The sequence below is a fragment of the Suncus etruscus genome, chromosome 10 (genome assembly GCF_024139225.1).
Source record: "Suncus etruscus isolate mSunEtr1 chromosome 10, mSunEtr1.pri.cur, whole genome shotgun sequence".
Classification (NCBI taxonomy): Eukaryota; Metazoa; Chordata; class Mammalia; order Eulipotyphla; family Soricidae; genus Suncus; species Suncus etruscus.
This window is the reverse complement of record NC_064857.1, coordinates 89,279,485-89,295,725: the sequence shown is the minus strand read 5'-3', so window position 1 is coordinate 89,295,725 and position 16,241 is coordinate 89,279,485. Positions and strand designations below refer to the sequence as shown.

The 16,241-nt window shown below is 51.0% G+C and overlaps 1 protein-coding gene across 1 annotated transcript in view; it reads right to left on the bottom strand.

Moving 5' to 3' along the window:
- Positions 1 to 1,220: 1,220 nt before the first annotated feature.
- LOC126020922 (dual oxidase 1) overlaps positions 1,221 to 16,241 on the bottom strand; it is a 35,150-nt gene continuing 20,129 nt past the window's right edge. The window contains exons 21-33 of the mRNA XM_049782527.1: positions 15,741 to 15,810; positions 14,987 to 15,109; positions 14,369 to 14,547; positions 13,924 to 14,154; positions 12,564 to 12,663; positions 11,479 to 11,528; positions 9,725 to 9,852; positions 4,790 to 4,943; positions 4,297 to 4,529; positions 3,945 to 4,103; positions 2,743 to 2,898; positions 2,522 to 2,650; positions 1,221 to 1,578 (exon numbers count right to left, since the gene is read on the bottom strand). Coding sequence (XP_049638484.1) covers positions 1,456 to 1,578; positions 2,522 to 2,650; positions 2,743 to 2,898; positions 3,945 to 4,103; positions 4,297 to 4,529; positions 4,790 to 4,943; positions 9,725 to 9,852; positions 11,479 to 11,528; positions 12,564 to 12,663; positions 13,924 to 14,154; positions 14,369 to 14,547; positions 14,987 to 15,109; positions 15,741 to 15,810 — 1,835 coding nt within the window. The 3' untranslated portion in view covers positions 1,221 to 1,455. The remainder of the gene's footprint in view (positions 1,579 to 2,521; positions 2,651 to 2,742; positions 2,899 to 3,944; positions 4,104 to 4,296; positions 4,530 to 4,789; positions 4,944 to 9,724; positions 9,853 to 11,478; positions 11,529 to 12,563; positions 12,664 to 13,923; positions 14,155 to 14,368; positions 14,548 to 14,986; positions 15,110 to 15,740; positions 15,811 to 16,241) is intronic.

The following is a 16,241-nucleotide window of genomic DNA, read 5'->3' as shown; positions in this document are numbered from 1 at the left end:
TACCCAAGGGGCCACACAGACACCCCCCCCCCCCCCCCCCCGTGGGACTTGCCTCTTGGTGCTACTCTAATCTGAAGATTAAGCTCCTCCAGGATGGAGAGAGATCCAGGCTATCTAATCTAATGGGCATGGGTTTAGAATCATCTCTGGGGTCTTGCTTCAGGAATCCCTTCAGGGACATGCCCAATATTTTTATTTTAGTTTTTTTTTTGGGGGGGGGTCACACCCTGTGGCACTGAGGGGTTACTCCCGGCTCTGCACTCAGAAATTGCTCCTGGCAGGTTCTGGTGACCAATATGGTTTGCCAGGGATCGAACCACCTTCCATCTTGGATCAGCTGTGTGCAAGGCAAACAAACACCCTACCGCTGTGCTCTCTCCAGCTCCCCGGCTCCCTGTGCCCGATCGTTTAGTAAATCTTTTACTAAATGAAGATTCACAGATGAGCAAAGAGGTTGGTTGGCAACGCCTGTCTTCCTTGCTGGCATATGCGAGCTACTGGGGGGCCACAAGCGTGCGGCTCACCCCACAGCTCACAGGACTGCTGGGAGCAACCAGGCTAACTCTCCCCACTACCCCCCAGTTGGTGCCTAGCTAACTCCTGCAGAACCCCCTCCTCCAATACCTCCTTTCTAACCAAATCCGAAGCCTCATACTAGCCACCCCGTGACCTCTTTTTTTCTGAAAGGCCACCCTGAACCCAGAAAAGGGACTCTCGTCATAGGGCACTTGACCCTGCAGTTTTAAATCCTGATACCTGCAAGCTCAACAAGAAATTCTGGGTTGCATTTCAGAAGAAATTAAACCTGAAAAGAAGAAGCAGAAGAAAGTAAACCCGAGAGCAACAAAGATGTTTATTTGTAATGGAGACTACAGGAGCCAGAAAAGAAAGACTGAGGGGTGCCATACAAACAGATACTGGGCCAGGTTCTGACTAGAGTATGTGTTTAAAAATCTCAGGGAAGATGAATTGAGCTGTTAGGCCAGGATCCTGGGGGGCAAGGGGTCTTGTACATTTGGGTCCATGGTCCGGCCTCTACTTCTTTCCAAGGCATCTGCCAACCTTTTTGATAAGAGGGAGCCAAATTGGTGTGGGCGGGGGGGTGGCACTAAGAAGGAATTCTAAGATGCCAGCATCTGTGCTCCCATTTCATCTTTAGGCTCCAGACATGTGTACACACACACACACACACACACACACAGTCTTGAGGTTTTTTTTTTTTTCCCCCTCAGTGTCACCCTGTCCCAAGCAGTGATAGCTCTCTTGTTTCCCAGCTTCTCATGGCCAGTGCTTCACCCTTCTCCAGACCAAACTGCATTCTGGATCTGGGTGTCCTTGAAGCCACCTGGGGTGACTGAGCCAGGTATAAAGAAGAAGTGGAAAGGGTTGAAGGCATAGGGAATCAGGGTCAAAGGTGCCTTGTGTCTAAACTTTTGCTCAGCCTGGGCAGGAGACTTAGAAATTCTCATAGTGGTGAGAGAAATGTGTCCGGTCCTGCTTATTGATGAGCTGACAGGCCTTTTCCACATTCTTGGTCATGCCGGGGGGGCCACAGCTGAACACTCCAATCTTCCGAACCTATTGGCAGAAGAGGCAAAGACCCCCTGTTCATGTTCAGAATCAGAAAGTCGATGTTTGTGTTCCTGTGAGCTGCAATCTTATGCCAGGCCTGATGGGCATGGACTGGATTTTGATAGATCAAAACTGATCTCTGTGGGCCAACGTCATGCCCGGTGTTCCTTTTCTTTGGGGGGGGGCACACCCAACAACACTCGGGTTACTCCTGGCTCTATGCTCAGAAATTGCTCCTGGCAGGCTCAGGGGACCATATGGGATGCCAGGATTCGAACCACCATCCTTCTGCATGCAAGGCAAATGTCCTACCTCCATCTATCTCTCCGGTTCCACGCCCAGTGTTTCTGTTGGGGCCCAGTCTAACTGATATTCAAGCCGTATGTCAATGAAGCCAGCCCTGTGCTGCTACAGACTGACTTATCTACGTCCAATATTTGTGTGAGGGTTAGGGTTAGGGTCAGTGTGCAGGAAGGGCTGGCTCCATCCACAGGGGAGAATCATACCGAGTTATGGAGAGGATTCTGAGTCAGAGGCCTTCCTTCTGGACAAGAAGCTCTGGCTCTGGAGGTGGCGGGTCTCTGTTGCCAGCCTCTTCCCTTCACCAGTCAGGTAACCTGCTGTTCCGTCACCCCACCCACCTAGGCCAAGGGGGCTCACCAAGATCCTTCCCTAACAGAGCAAGTGTGGGAGCTTCACTCAGGCCCCACATTAAGGTGAGGGGCCAGAGCGATGGCTCAGCGGTAGGATGTTTGCCTTGCACGCTGCTGACCCAGGAGGGACCGCGGTTTGATCATATGGGGGATCATATGGTCCCCCGAGCCAGGAGCAATTTCTGAGCACAGAGCCAGTAGTAACCCCTGAGTGTCTCCGACCAAAAAAGAAAAATAAAAAAAGAACTTACCACATAAAGATGATATGCCCACAATGGATTAGGGGTAGAACTGACCTGTGGGTGGACCTCCTGTAGGGAGTTGAAGAAGGGCTCAAAGGGGGGGCGACCAAAATGGGTGACAGAGCGCAGGCCCGTGAACAGACTCCGGTTCAGCACCTTCTGGAAGTGCCGCTCGCAGATATACTGGGGGACAGAGAGGGGAGGTCCAGGGTCAGCTCCTCGTCCTTGTCCGGGTGGCAACCCTCCCCTGCCCCGCCGGGCTGGCCCTGACCTACCAGCATGGTGGTCCTGAGGTCGAACTTCTCCGCCAGCTGCGTGATGTAGATGTGCACCGACACAAGGTCCTGGCGGTCGTTCTCCTCCACCTCTCGGATGATGTCGGCCAGCCACTCGAACTGGCGCTGCGTGCGTGTCACCCAGATGAAGTAGATCTGAGGAGATATGCAGCTCAGGACCTAGCTCGTCTCAGATGTGCTACTTCCCGGGGTCCTTACACCCATGGAATTCTGCTGCTTCCAGACAGAAGGGATAGATGGGGGCTGCTGGGCCAGGTGCTACCCCAGAGCAGGAGAGGTAGCAGTGGGTAACTCCAGGGGCAATGAGACAAGACCTTTGTCCAGGAGCATCGGGTCTGATGGGTTGGGTGGCTGCGCTTGATGCCGTGCCCACCCGACTCAAGTTGCTCAAAGGGAGCAGAGAGCCCCCTAAGAGGTCAGCCACAGAACAGCTTCAGGGAGGAAGGAGCTGGCTCCCAGGAGCTTAGAAATAGACTTGGAGAGTGGTGGGGACCCCAAGCTGCTGGGGCAAGGGGCACCGCTAGCTTCTGATGGGGAAGGGGAGGGCTCCGGTTTGAGGAGATCAGGATGAGCTGGAAGGGATGAAGGACAGGATGGGAGAGGGGGTTGTCTGTCACCCTGATGCCCACTACTTATGGGCAGGCCTCTGCCTGCTGCATTCCTGCGCCCCTGACTCATGCCCAGGCCCAGGAGACAAGCAGAGGCCTGCTTCTAGGTCCAGGCTGTGGTGAAGGGACCCACTGTAGGGAAATTGGGGGCTGGGTTATGTGCCTTAAGCCAATCCAGCACCCCCAGCCCACCTGTTTCCCTCCCCTCTTCAGATCTAATTTCACTGGCACCCTACCTCAATTGTGTCCTCTCTTCCACTCCCACCACACCCCAAGTTCCAGACTTCTGTGTGTAAGGAATGGGTGTCTCTGTCCCTCTCCAACGATTTTTCCAACTCTCTGTGAGATGCCCCATAATGATGGGTGGTATCTGTGTAAAACAGTCTAGAGGCATCAGCAAACCTACTCTGTCTTGAAGGGGAAGTACATGGTTATCCTGACCCCATGCCCCCATGGTTAGGTCAGTGAGGTCTTGTCCAAATTGGTGGTGAAGAGCCAGGAGCAGAGGCAGAGGAGAGAGGCTCCAATGAATGTAGTGGCAGGTGTCAGGCCAGAGGCAAGAGGGATACTCACTTTCTTACAGAACACTTGAGTGCTGACCGACGACTTGAAGACCAGGTCTTTGAGGATGGAAGCAAAGGGGGTAACCCCAATGCCCCCTCCCACCAGCACAGACACCTCAAATTTATGCCATTCCTGGTGACCCTCTCCAAATGGCCCATCAAGGTACAGCTATAAGGAAGGGAACAGGCTTGAATTAAGATTGGTCTCCATCATGGTTCCAGAGCCAGAAATTGGAGGCCTCAGAAGACTGATGGGCTTATGAAGTGTAAGGGAAGAAGGAGCCTGAACCACCCCATGCCTAGGCTGAGGGCCAAGGCCTGCTAGGAGAATGTGGGAGCCTGTGGCACACAGGGACTGGCACCTTGGGGTATCTGGCGCAGGTGTCCCCCGGTGGGGGTGAGTAGATCTCCCTGAGGCGAGTGGTCCATGGTCCTGCTGCCCGGATGTGGAGGCTGAGCGTGTCCTCGTGGGGCGCAGATGTCAGTGTGAAAGGGTGATACTCGGTGGTCCCCAGAGCCAGGCAAGCAATCCGTACCCATTGTCCCGACTTGTACTCAAAGCCTTGGGGTCTCTGGAACTGCAGGTGGGTCACTCCTGAAAAGAGGAGGTTAGGATTCTGAACCCTGCTATATTATGGCTTCTAGAGATTGCCCCAGCCCACTTCAGCCCTGTGTCTGGAACAGTCTTGTTTACCAGGGCACACTAGACTGGGCTTTTCCCCCTAGGATTTCCTAGCAAAGAGTTTCTCTTCTCTTCCATATACCCAAGCTCCAACCCATTACACTAGCCAAAATCTCGACTCTGCTGCTGTCTTGGTTCCACCAAAATGGTCCTGAGAGCCCCTAGGCCTGTACCTGAAGGCAGCAGCTCTGCTTTCACCACTCCAATCTCCACCTTCTTCCGGCTCAGGCTCACGAGCTTGTCACCCACATAGATGAGTGCTGGGACCAGGAAAAAGATGTGGAAACGGGGCATCTGGATCAGAGCGAAGCTGCCATGGATGATGAGCTGGACCGAAGGAAGAGCACGGTTCAGATACCACCCGAGGCCATGCAGGTTTCTCAGCACTGCCTTTTCCCCTGGTACATCAGAAGCCCACTTCACTTGGTGTTACCTAGAAACCTCCAGAACCTCTCACCTGCAGGAATGTAGCTTCTCCATATTTGTGCCTTGCCACACACACCAAGATCCATTCTCTTCAAGAGAGCCGGTGTGTCTGATTCATTTAATTAATTAATTTGTGAGTGGCAAGTGCTTAAGGGCTACTGAGCAATGTATGAAGGTCGCATCTAGTGATACTTCTTGCAAGGCGAGCGCCATCCCCACACGTCCAGCCAGTATGATTTTGAAAGTTCATTTTATCCTGTCCTTCCCAACTGAAAAGAGCCTTTGTTGGCTTCCCATGAGGACACCAGGCTTTGCATAGCTCTAGCTGTGGTTGCCTCTCCTTGTCTGGCAAACAAGGTGAGTCTGCTCTGCTTCATGCAAGACCTTCACATCTGATGTCCCTCCGCCAATTCTCCCCAGCTCCAAAATCTAAGCTTGCAGACTGTAGCAGCAATATCACCTCCTTGGAGAGGGAACAGTGGAGCAGTGGGCAGGAGTCTTGCTTTGCATGCATCTGACCCAGGTTCAATCCTCAGCATCCCAGTTGGTCCCCCAAGCACCACCAGGAATCATTTCTGAGTAAAGATCCATCAGTAACCCCTGAGCATTGCTAGTCTGACCCCAAAAAAACAAAACCAAACAAAAACAAAAATCAATACAGAGGTTGAGTCCTCTGTCCCTGCCCCCATGAACTCCCTTTACTCTTTCAGAGCATTTGTTCACAATCATTTGGGTCTTTATTCATGGATTTGTTTCTTGTTGCTTCCCCCTGGACTGCAAGACAAGGGCTGTGTCTGTTCTGTTTGCCTTGATTGCCTAAACTCCTGGTGTCCAGGGGTTGCTGAGTCCATGAAAGAGTTTACTTAATTTATCTTCTCAGTCTGTGGAGCCAACCAGTCCTGAAAGAGTCCCCCACTTTTTCAAAAGAACTGACAGGTTTTCTCCAGCACAATCCCTTTTCCCAGCTAGCTGGTCAGATGCTCTCTGGCACTCTCTGTCCCCATTCTCCCACTTGCTGGCTCAGTCTGGGTCCGTCTGGTTTCCACCCCCGCCTCTCTTCAGGACCCACTCCCTGAGGGCTCAAGGCTTCACAGATCTGACGTCTCCCTGCAGACCCAGCTCAGTTGCTCTCTCCTTGGCAGTCTGGAACTGGGACAACCCATTCCTTCCCACTTCTGCAACAGTGTTCTGCTGGTTCTCCCTCTTCCCGCTCCTTCATGGGCTGTTTTTCCATTGCCCCAATCTTGCGCATTGCTCAAGCCTGATTTCCTCACCCTTGGCTCTTCTCTGTCTATGCTCTCCTGTTAGCATGTTCCCAGCCCCAGTCCTTTAGATGCAGCTACAACTCATACAGCCCCAGTATGGCATGTCACCCCCTAATGCCCCATGACCATCCCCAGCCGGGCCTGCCTTCTCTGCTCCTGGAATAGTCTAGCATTATCCCTGCCTCTAAGTTGTATGCATGCCCAACCTTAAATGCATTTCAGTTCCCTCTCTGTTCCCAGGTAGCTATCTCCATCAGGCTTGGCCCAAGTCCCATCTTTTCCCCAAAGTCTCCCTAACCAGTTTTGCCAAATGAAACCTCCCTCTTAGAGTTCCTATAACTTACTATTCAGAACACTCAGCTATTGGCTTTTTTTTGTTGTTGTTGTTTGTTTCTGTTTTTGGATCACACCGGCAGCGCTCAGGGGTTACTCCTGGCTCTGTGCTCAGAAATCACTCATCCCGACATCCCATATGGTTCCCAGTGCCTGCCAGGAGCGATTTTTGGCAGGCACTGGGGACCATATGGGATGCCGGGATTCCAGTCATCGTTGGTCCTGGTTCGGTCACTTGCAAGGCAAATGCCTTACCACTGTGTTATCTCTCTGGCCCTCAGCTATTAGCTCTTTATTGTCTGTTCATTTTGATCATCTAGTGCGTGCATGCATGTGTGTGTGCATAAGAAAGTGACAGAGATAAAGACAGAGACAGAGAATTTCTCTCCAAGCAAACCTGCAGTTCCTAAGGGCAGATCCTAGAGCTGAGGTTCCCAAAGTTTTCTGCCAAATACTCTTTTTTTTAGTTGTTTGTTTTTTTGGGGTCACACCCAGAGGCACTCAGTGGTCATTCCTGGCTCTGTGCTCAGAAATCACTCCTGGCAGGCTCTGGGGACCATGTGGGATGCCAGGAATCAAACTGGAGTCCATCCAGGGTTGGCAGCGTGCAAAGCAAACGCCCTACCACTGTGCTATCTCTCCAGCCCCTGCCAAGCACTCTTTATAGGAAAACAATTTTTAGTAGCCCCTCAGAAATCTAACCTTTATCGTGTGTGTGTGTGTGTGTGTGTGTGTGTGTGTGTGTGTGTGTGTGTGTGTGTATGCATGGAGGGGAAAGAGGAGAGACACACCTGGTCATGCTTAGAACTTTCTCCTGGCTTTTCACTCAAGGATCACTTCCTAATCCTTGGTGGTACTTGGGGACCATATGTGGTATCAGGGAATAAATTTGGATGGGCTACATGCAAATCTCTCCAGTCCCATAAAATCTATCTTTTTGTTTTGTTTTGAGGCCACACTGGCAGTGCTCAGGGTTTACTCCTGGCAGGTTTGGTGGACATATGTGATACTGGGGATCAAACTCAGGTTTGCCACATGCAAGGCAGGAGTCCTCCCTACTGTGCTATCTCTCCTGCCCCCAAAAATCTACCTTTTGTAAGTGAAGAGAAAGCACCCTCAATTATATTCCAAGTTCTGCACCCTGGGTGGTCCAGAGCCCCCACTGGCTTCTCCTCCTTCCCTCAGTACTGAGCACAGAGTGGATACAGTTAAAATTATCCCTGGTTCTTTTCAGCTCACCCCACCAGCAGGCTCCAGTTGGTAACTTTTCCACTAACAACCTCTCCCAGCTCTCCACTGAACTGGCAGGCTTCCCTTTAATGTGGAGTCCACGCCCACCCCCAAGGCTCTCTGAGCATCCAATCAGGTTGAGAACAATATTGGGGTGACCTCATACTCATCTGTTTATATGCTCCATTTGGTATTGGCTTGACTTGTAAACCACAGAGCTGCTGCGTCTCCAGCCTCAGTGGCCAAAAAGACAGAAGTTGGTCCACCCCTGTGGCTTAGATACCCTTCCCCCAGGCCTGCTCTCTACTGGGGGCCCTTGTAGCTTCCATTTCTGCCCCCCAAGTCAAGGGCCCTAGCTGGGATGGGCAGGAAGGAAGAAAGTGAGTGTCTTGGTCCCCATCCACTTAGAGATTCCATGATGCTGGAGTGAGGGTGGCCCAAGGGAGAGGCCTGTCCTCTGCTGAGCTGCTTACTTTCCTGTGACAGAAAGGGTTTGCCTGAACCTCAAGGAGTCCCTACATCCAGTAAAAGCCAAAGGGTGTCTTGGTCTTTGGGAGTCATGTTTGGGTTTCCCCTGTTTAGTTCAACCAAGTTGCTCTATTTTGAAGAACAAGAACACCATCTCCATGTCTAACAGACACAGTTTCCCAGAATCCAAGAGTCAATATTGGGGGCTGAGGGGGAGGTGGGCAGACAAAACTAGCTAGTCCCTCCAAACAAGGGAGAGATTCCTTTGGAAACAAACACAGAAGTTCTAGGAAATATTCTAAGCCAGGCTGGTCAGTGCTCTGCCAGAATCATGAAGCTCTGTGCTTCAGGCAAGGCAGAAATGGGCCCTATTACCTAATAGCTGTGAGACTCAATGGAACTGCAAGGAGACAGAGAGTAGGCAGAACTGGCCACTGCACAACACAGCCAAAGGTGGACTCTCTATATTTCTTTGTCTAAGGACAAAGAGACTCTGTGTGCCACTCTATCCGAAGCCAAGGGAGAAAGAGGGCAGACAGGCAACCATCTGGACCCTTGGAGCTTAGCTTAGCTTTTCAGTAAGGCCCATAGGGTGCTCTTTTCAGACATGCCTGTGTCTGTGAAGAAGGAAAGGCAAGAAGAATGATGATGGCAGCGTATAGGGCACAGGTCTGGAACTAAGTAGCTGACAACCAAGCCAGGGGAGGTGAAAGGACCAAGGGGGGAGAAGATGGAAGAGACATGAAGAAAAGGGCTCAGTATCAGGGGCTGGAGTGCTGGCGCAGTGGCAGGGCATTTGTCTTGGACGTGGCTGATCCAGAACAAACCTCAGCATCCCATATGGTCGCCCAGGAACGATTTCTGAGTGCATAGCCAGGCAAACCCCTGAGCGTTGCTGGGTGTGGCCCAAAAGCCAAACCAAACCAAAACAAAAAAAAATCCATTCTATCAGCAGTGCAAGCAAAGATGTTTTGAGCAATCTCATTAACTTTACAGGTAGCAGTTAGCTGGGTGGAGTGGCTAATGCCCTTGAAAAATGGAATCAGACCCAAAGTGGCAGACTCTATTTAAGATAACTTACCTAAGTACTCTTCAAAGAAGAGAAAAGGGGGCATGGTGTTTCCTAAAGTGAAGGCAGTATCCAGGAGACCAAATCAGTTGGCCCAAGTGGGGAAATGCAGGCTGAGTAGAAATGGTGTGGAGTATATACAACACATGGGATGAGTTGATGAACCTGATCAAGGTGCTACTGCAAAACCCATGCTGAGTGCTGCAGATTGGGCCCCAGCATTGAGAGCCCCCAATTAGGACTTCATATTTTAAGAGAGTTGTGAATCAAAGCTCCCTGAGGACTTCCTGCCTAACCCCCAGAGGCCAGGTTCTTACCAGCACATAGAGCAGGATATAGAGGTGGTGGGTAACCCAGAAGCCCCTGAAGCTGCGACGCCGGAAATGATGAGAGGCAAAGACGTACATGATGGCCAAGACCAGGAGCAACACCACCCCTGTGAGGCCTACAAAAAAAAACATGGGGTGAATGCAAGGGCACAGAGCAGGCACCTAGGGGCTTCAGAGTTCCCTTTCCACTCCAGGGTTCTCAAAATGAGTGGGAAAATTCCTAGTAATCTGCTTTGTCCCCCTCTTCCCCTCGTGTCTGATGATGATGGCAGAGAACTTTCCCTTCAACAGACTCATGCTTCACTATATGGTCCGTCAGGCACCTGTGTTATTATTTGTTCTACATCTGCCGTGTTGTTTTCCTCAGCTCCACAAGAACAGGGGGCAGGTTAGGCAAGTTCACCTTAGAATCCTAGTGTCTAAGGTAGGCTGATCACACTGGGGGTGTCAGAGAAATGCGTGCTGTCCTGCATGAGTCAATATATGGGGCCTTGGGGCTGGAGTGATGGAGCAGCAGTAGCGTGTTGGCCTTGCACGCAGCTGACCTAGGACGAACCACGGTTCAATCCCCCAGTGTCCCATATGGTCCCCAAGCCAGAGCGATTTCTGAGCGCATAGCCAGGAGTAACACCTGAGCGTCACCAGGTGTGGCCCAAAAACCAAACATAAATAAATAAATAAATTATATATATATAGCCTCGACTCTGGGCCCCTGAAATCCTCATTTGGACCACAGCAGGCCTTATCTTCAGGAGAAGGCAGGGCTGGGACCGTGTCCCGCTGCACTCTGCTCAGGTGCCACAGGTGAGTACCTCAAGGGGTAAGGTTCAGAAAGAAGAGGCCAGGGAGTGAGTGCAACTAGCAGAGGCTGCACTAGTCCAGCCCAGAGTCTCTGGCAGATCTTGTTTCAAGGTACTCCAGGCCTTTGGGACACAGGAAGGCAATGCTAGAGCCACAGTGGGACTGTGAGGCCCGAGAATGGCTCAAGTGATCAAGAGGAAAGAAGCAGAAATGAGAATGATTAGCACCCCACGGCATGGAGAAGCAAAGGTTAAGAAGGGATCTAAGCAAAGCCTGTAAAATCATGAGCAGAGAGGAGAGCATAAATACAGCCTTATCCACCAAGTCCCAGGGTGCAGGAATTAGCAAGCACTCTCTGAAGTTCAAAGCCAATCGTTTTAGAATTAAAAACATAAAAAAAATAAAAAGGAAAACACATGCTGTGCTTCACAGAGAGGAGCCTGTGTAGGAAATGTGTTACCCTGAGGAGATGGACTGAAAATATAAATAGGCTCAAGCAGTGTTCGAATAGATTCACAGCTAATAGCTCTAAAATGAGTGATTATGAGAAGTTAGGAATATTTCCCTAAACAGTCTACGTCGAGAGACTACTGGAAAGAGGATGGTTGATGTGTGTGTGTGTGTGTGTGTGTGTGTGTGTGGTGGGGTGCTTTGCAAGGCTTGATAACAAGCCTGCCCCCCCCCCCACAATGCAGCACAGCTGAGCCATAGCATTCCTCAAAGCCATTGTCACAGAAGAAGGTTCTATTGGGTTGGGCATCGTAGTCCACAGAGGAAGACCAGGAAAGCTCCTGAGAGAGATGCTAGAATGCAAAGTCTTTACTGCCCCGTGGACAGGACTGGAGTCAAAGAGAGCCAAGGAGAACAGCTGAGCTGCCTAAGCAGAGAGTCTGGAGTACAAAAGGGTCCTGGCAAGGGACAGGGGGCAGGTGGGCACTCACCTGGTACGGTCTGAAAGAACCACCAGTAATACTTCTGGGGAAACTCAGAGCTACAGAGAAAGCAAAGAGAGATTCTGAGAGAAAATATCTGGGACACCCAGAAAGAACTACACATGAGAAGTCCCTCTTCAAACCCAGCGACCATTTTCCCTTTTTTTTTTTTTTTTGAAGGGGAGGAGAGATGGACCATACTTGGCAGTGTTCAGGGGTTATTCCTGGCTCTGCACTCAGGAATTACTTCTGATGGTACCAGGGGGACTATATAGGATGCCAGGGATCAAGCATGATTTGGCCCCATGCAAAGTAAATGCCCTACTTATTGTACTTTCTCTCTGGCCCTTCTCTTTTTGACTTTTTGGATTCCACCCAGCAGTGCTCAAGGCTTACTCCTGCTCTGCACTCAGGAATTATTCCTGGTGGTTTCGGGGACCATATGGGATATAGAGGATTGAACCCTGGCTGGCTACATGCAGGGTAAGGGCCCTATCCACTGTACAATTAATTTCTCCAGCCCCACCACTTTCCAGTTTCCTTTTCTGCTGATTGGGGCTATGGGTTCAGGTTGTTTGGAAATTTTGCTCTGTGTGTGTTGTGTGTTTATGTTTGTGTGTGTATGTGTTGGGGCCACAAGACAGATACTCTGGGACACTGCTGGCTCTGCATTCAAGAATCATTGCTGGCTGCCTCAGGCATGCCAGGTATCAAGTCCAGGTCAGCCCTGTGCAAGACAAGTATGCGACCTGTTGTATTATTATTCTGGCCCCTAAGAACTCAGATTGATCACTATCTTCTTTTTTTTTTTTTTTTTTGGTTTTTGGGCCACACCCGGCATTGCTCAGGGGTTACTCCTGGCTATCTGCTCAGAAATAGCTCCTGGCAGGCACGGGGGCCATATGGGACACCGGGATTCGAACCAACCACCTTTGGTCCTGGATTGGCTGCTTGCAAGGCAAACGCCACTGTGCTATATCTCCGGGCCCTGATCACTATCTTCAAACCTGAAAAGTGATCCAATCCACTACATCAAAGAGACTTTGCTTTATTGCCCCCCCCCCACACACACATACACATACACAGAGACTCACCCATCGTCATGGAAGAGGCCAGGAAAGAGGCAGGAAAGGACACTGAGTGGGCTGATGGAGAACAAGTACACATTCACCACGTGGCCTGCACTGTGTAACACTAGGAAGAACACAGAGTTCAGGGGTGAGCTTGAGGACAGTCCAGCAGTTGAGTTCAATCCATCACCCCAAAGTGCAGGAGGCTGGATGGATCCCTAATCAACCTCTGGTTCCTTCTCAGACCCAGAGTCACGCTGTGGACCTGATAATGTGAGTGTGAAATGATACTAAAGTTCATTCCTTCGGGTATCTCTCACAGAACTATTTGTTTGTTTGTTTGTTTGTTTGTTTCTGACTGTGCTGAGGGTCTACTCCTGGCTCTGTGGTCAGGGATCATTCCTGCTGCATTCTGGGGACCATACATGCAATGCCAGTAGTCAAAGCAGGATCAGCCATGGGCAAAGAAACTTAAACCTTATACTAACTCCATAGAATCATGTTTTTGGGTTGTTTCATTTTTTGTTTTTTGGGTTTTTTTTGTTTGTTTGTTTGTTTGTTTGTTTTTGGTTTTTGGGTCATACCCTGTGGCACTCGGGTTACTCCTGGCTCTTTGCTCAGAAATTGCTCCTGGCACATACAGGGAACCATATGGGATGCTGGGATTCGAACTACCATTCATCCTGGATTGGCTGCTTGCAAGGCAAACACCTTACTGCTGTGTTGTCTCTCCGGCTCCAATAGAATCATGTTTTAACACATGAAAACTAGTGGCTGGGGCCGGAGAGAGAGCATGGAGGTAAGTATTTGCCTTGCATGCAGAAGGATGGTGGTTTGAATCCTGGCATCCCATATGGTTCCCCGAGCCTGCCAGGAACAATTTCTGAGTGTAGAGCCAGGAGTAATCCCTGAGTGCTGCCAGCTGGTGACCCCCCCAAAAAAAAACAACAAAAAAACTCCCAAAACCAAAAACTAGTGGCTAGAGAAATAATTCAACAGGCTAAGCACATACTTGGCATGTAGGAGACACTAATCATCCCTAGCACACTGTATGGTCCCCTGAACACTATCAGGAGCAAGAAAGCAGCACAGAGCAAGGTGTGGTGCCCAAACAAAACAAACAAGCCAACAACATAACAAACTGGAAACCACATTTATTCTGTGCTCTCATTCTGGGATGTTAAGAACTGGGCAGCCAGAGGCCAGAGAGGTGCCTTGCCAATGTGTCAATAAGGACAGGAGAGGTTTCTTTTTGTCACATCACTGTCCTGACCGCCTCCACCCATAGGAAAAGACCCATCTAGAAGGCTTTGGAGTTTGGCGGGGAAGCCATGGGGGGGGGATTAGAGGGCTTGGAGAACACCCCAGGACTCCTCAGCCTTGCCTGTGAGCACGATGGCGGTGCAGGCGATAAGGCGGTGGAAGTCCACGGCGGCATCAAAGGGCACATAGCGGTTGAGGAAGGTTTCACGCAGGAAGGTGATGAGGTTGCGGCACATGGTGAGCAGGATGTAGGAGAACATGAAGGAGATGCTGGCCGCTGTACCCCGGGACAGGATGATGCCCACACGGGTAGTGTCCGTGATGCCCATGTGATGAGCCGCAAAGGCATAGTCTGTGAGGGGTCAGGTGGGTAAGGGGAACATGGTGGAAGAGATTGAACAGGGCAGTATGGAAGGGGGGGAAAGGTCCCTCAGAAGGCTCCACCCAGGAAGAACCCCAGAGGCCCTGATCCTGAGACTGTGGCTCCAGTGAGGCTCTGCCCCCCAAGAATGTCCCTCAAGTGAAGGCCGCCCCCAGGGCCGGTCACTCCTGAGCTGGTCACTCACAGTAGGCCCTCTCCAGGAAAAGGCCCCCACTGATGGCATAGAACACGGCCACGCAGCCAATGTGGCGCCGGTAGTTCTCGATGAAGCGCTTGAACTGCTGCATGGTCTGGTGGCGCCGGCTGCGTTGAAATTTCTCTCGGTGCGCCTCAGTGAACAGCAGTGGGTGAAAGGACGTGACCCTGTGAGAGAGAAAGCCTTTAGCCCTAGGGAGAGGACCCACAGCGAGGGTCCTGAACCCAGCAAGTCTCAAGCCAAGGATGACTCTGGTTTACTGCATTTCTCAAGGAGGGTGTGAAGGTAGAGAGAGCCTCTGAGGGGCAAGCATGGGCCAGTGGGCTGATCTGGAAGTGGCTCTGGCCACAAATGTCCCTCTATCTCTGCCAGGAAGACTTTCCTGACTTTCCAGTCAGTCCTGAGCATGCTCCTGGGTTCTGAAGACTTTTGCTATTGCTACTATTATTACATGCATCAGCTGTTATAATGGTCAGTGTGTTGGACTCAGCTGATTCATGTTCTTGGGTAGGAACTACTTATCCTGACTGTGCAGAGCACCCCCAAAATCAAGTATACAAGCTGAAGGGATGAACTGTCTAGGTGGAAATAGGGGAGGCCACATACTTCTTGCCAAATCTCCGTCGAATTTCCTGGGGAGGGTCTGTATCCATGGGGCACTGCAGTCGTGGCGTCGTCTCCCCCTCTGTGTCATTCCGGCGACAGCGAGCACTCACTCGGGGAGAGGGACTAGTGCAGGAGACAGATGGGACTTGAGTCACCCGAGGGCTTGGCCTTCTGTTGCCCCTGGTTGGCTCCCAGACCCACTCAGTGAAGAAGGAGCAGAGCACTCAGCCACAGCACAGCAGTTCACACCCTGAAGACGCAGATCCTGTGGATCCCACCCAGGCCCAGCACAAGGCACAGAGTGGGCCAGGCAGGGATGTGAACGCTAGATTCAGCAACTCTGCTCCCCCTGGGTTGGTACTGGGCAGCTTCCTTTTATGGGAGGTTGGGATGGGGGGTTGCTCTGTACCTGATGGTGCTCAGAGATCACTCCTAGCACAGCTCAAGAAATCATGTATGTTGTGTGGAGTAGAGCCCAGGTCAGCCACATGCAAAGTAAGTGCCCTGCCCACGTTATTATCTCTCCAGCTCAGAAGATATATGTTTCTATTCTCTCTCTCTCTCTCTCTCTCTCTCTCTCTCTCTCTCTCTCTCTCTCTCTCTCTTTCTCTCTCTCTTTCTCTCTCTCTCTCCTTCTGTGTGTGTGTGTGTGTGTGTGTGAGGGTCAGTGGTGGCACTGATCCCAGTTCTTGAGCAAGAAGAGACACTTTTCTAAGCCAACCTCTTCCTCCAACAATCCCCTCTGGAGGCTTACCAGATCTTCTCTTGGCTGATGTAAGAGGCTCGCCGACAGAGGTTCTTGATAACTTCAGGTACCTCCACCCCTACGAAATATAATGTACTCAGTGTCCAGATCATCCTTGTGGTCTCCCAGCTAGGAGTAATTCCTGAGTGCAGAGCCAAAAGTAACCCGTGGGCACTCCTGGGTGTGGTCCCAAAACCTAAATAAATAAAACTTTTAAAAAATAATAAAAGCTTGGGGTTGGAGAGATAGCAGAGCAATAGGGCGTTTGCCTTGCAAGCAGCCAACCCAGGACCAACGGTGGTTCGAATCCCAGCATCCCATAAGGTCCCCCGTGCCTGCTAGGAGCAATTTCTGAGCACAGAGCCAGGAGTAACACTATCAGGTGTGGCTCAAAAACCAAAAATAGGGCCCGGAGAGATAGCACAGCGGCGTTTGCCTTGCAAATAGCCGATCCAGGACCAAAGGTGGTTGGTTCGAATCCCGGTGTCCCATATGGTCCCCTGTGCCTGC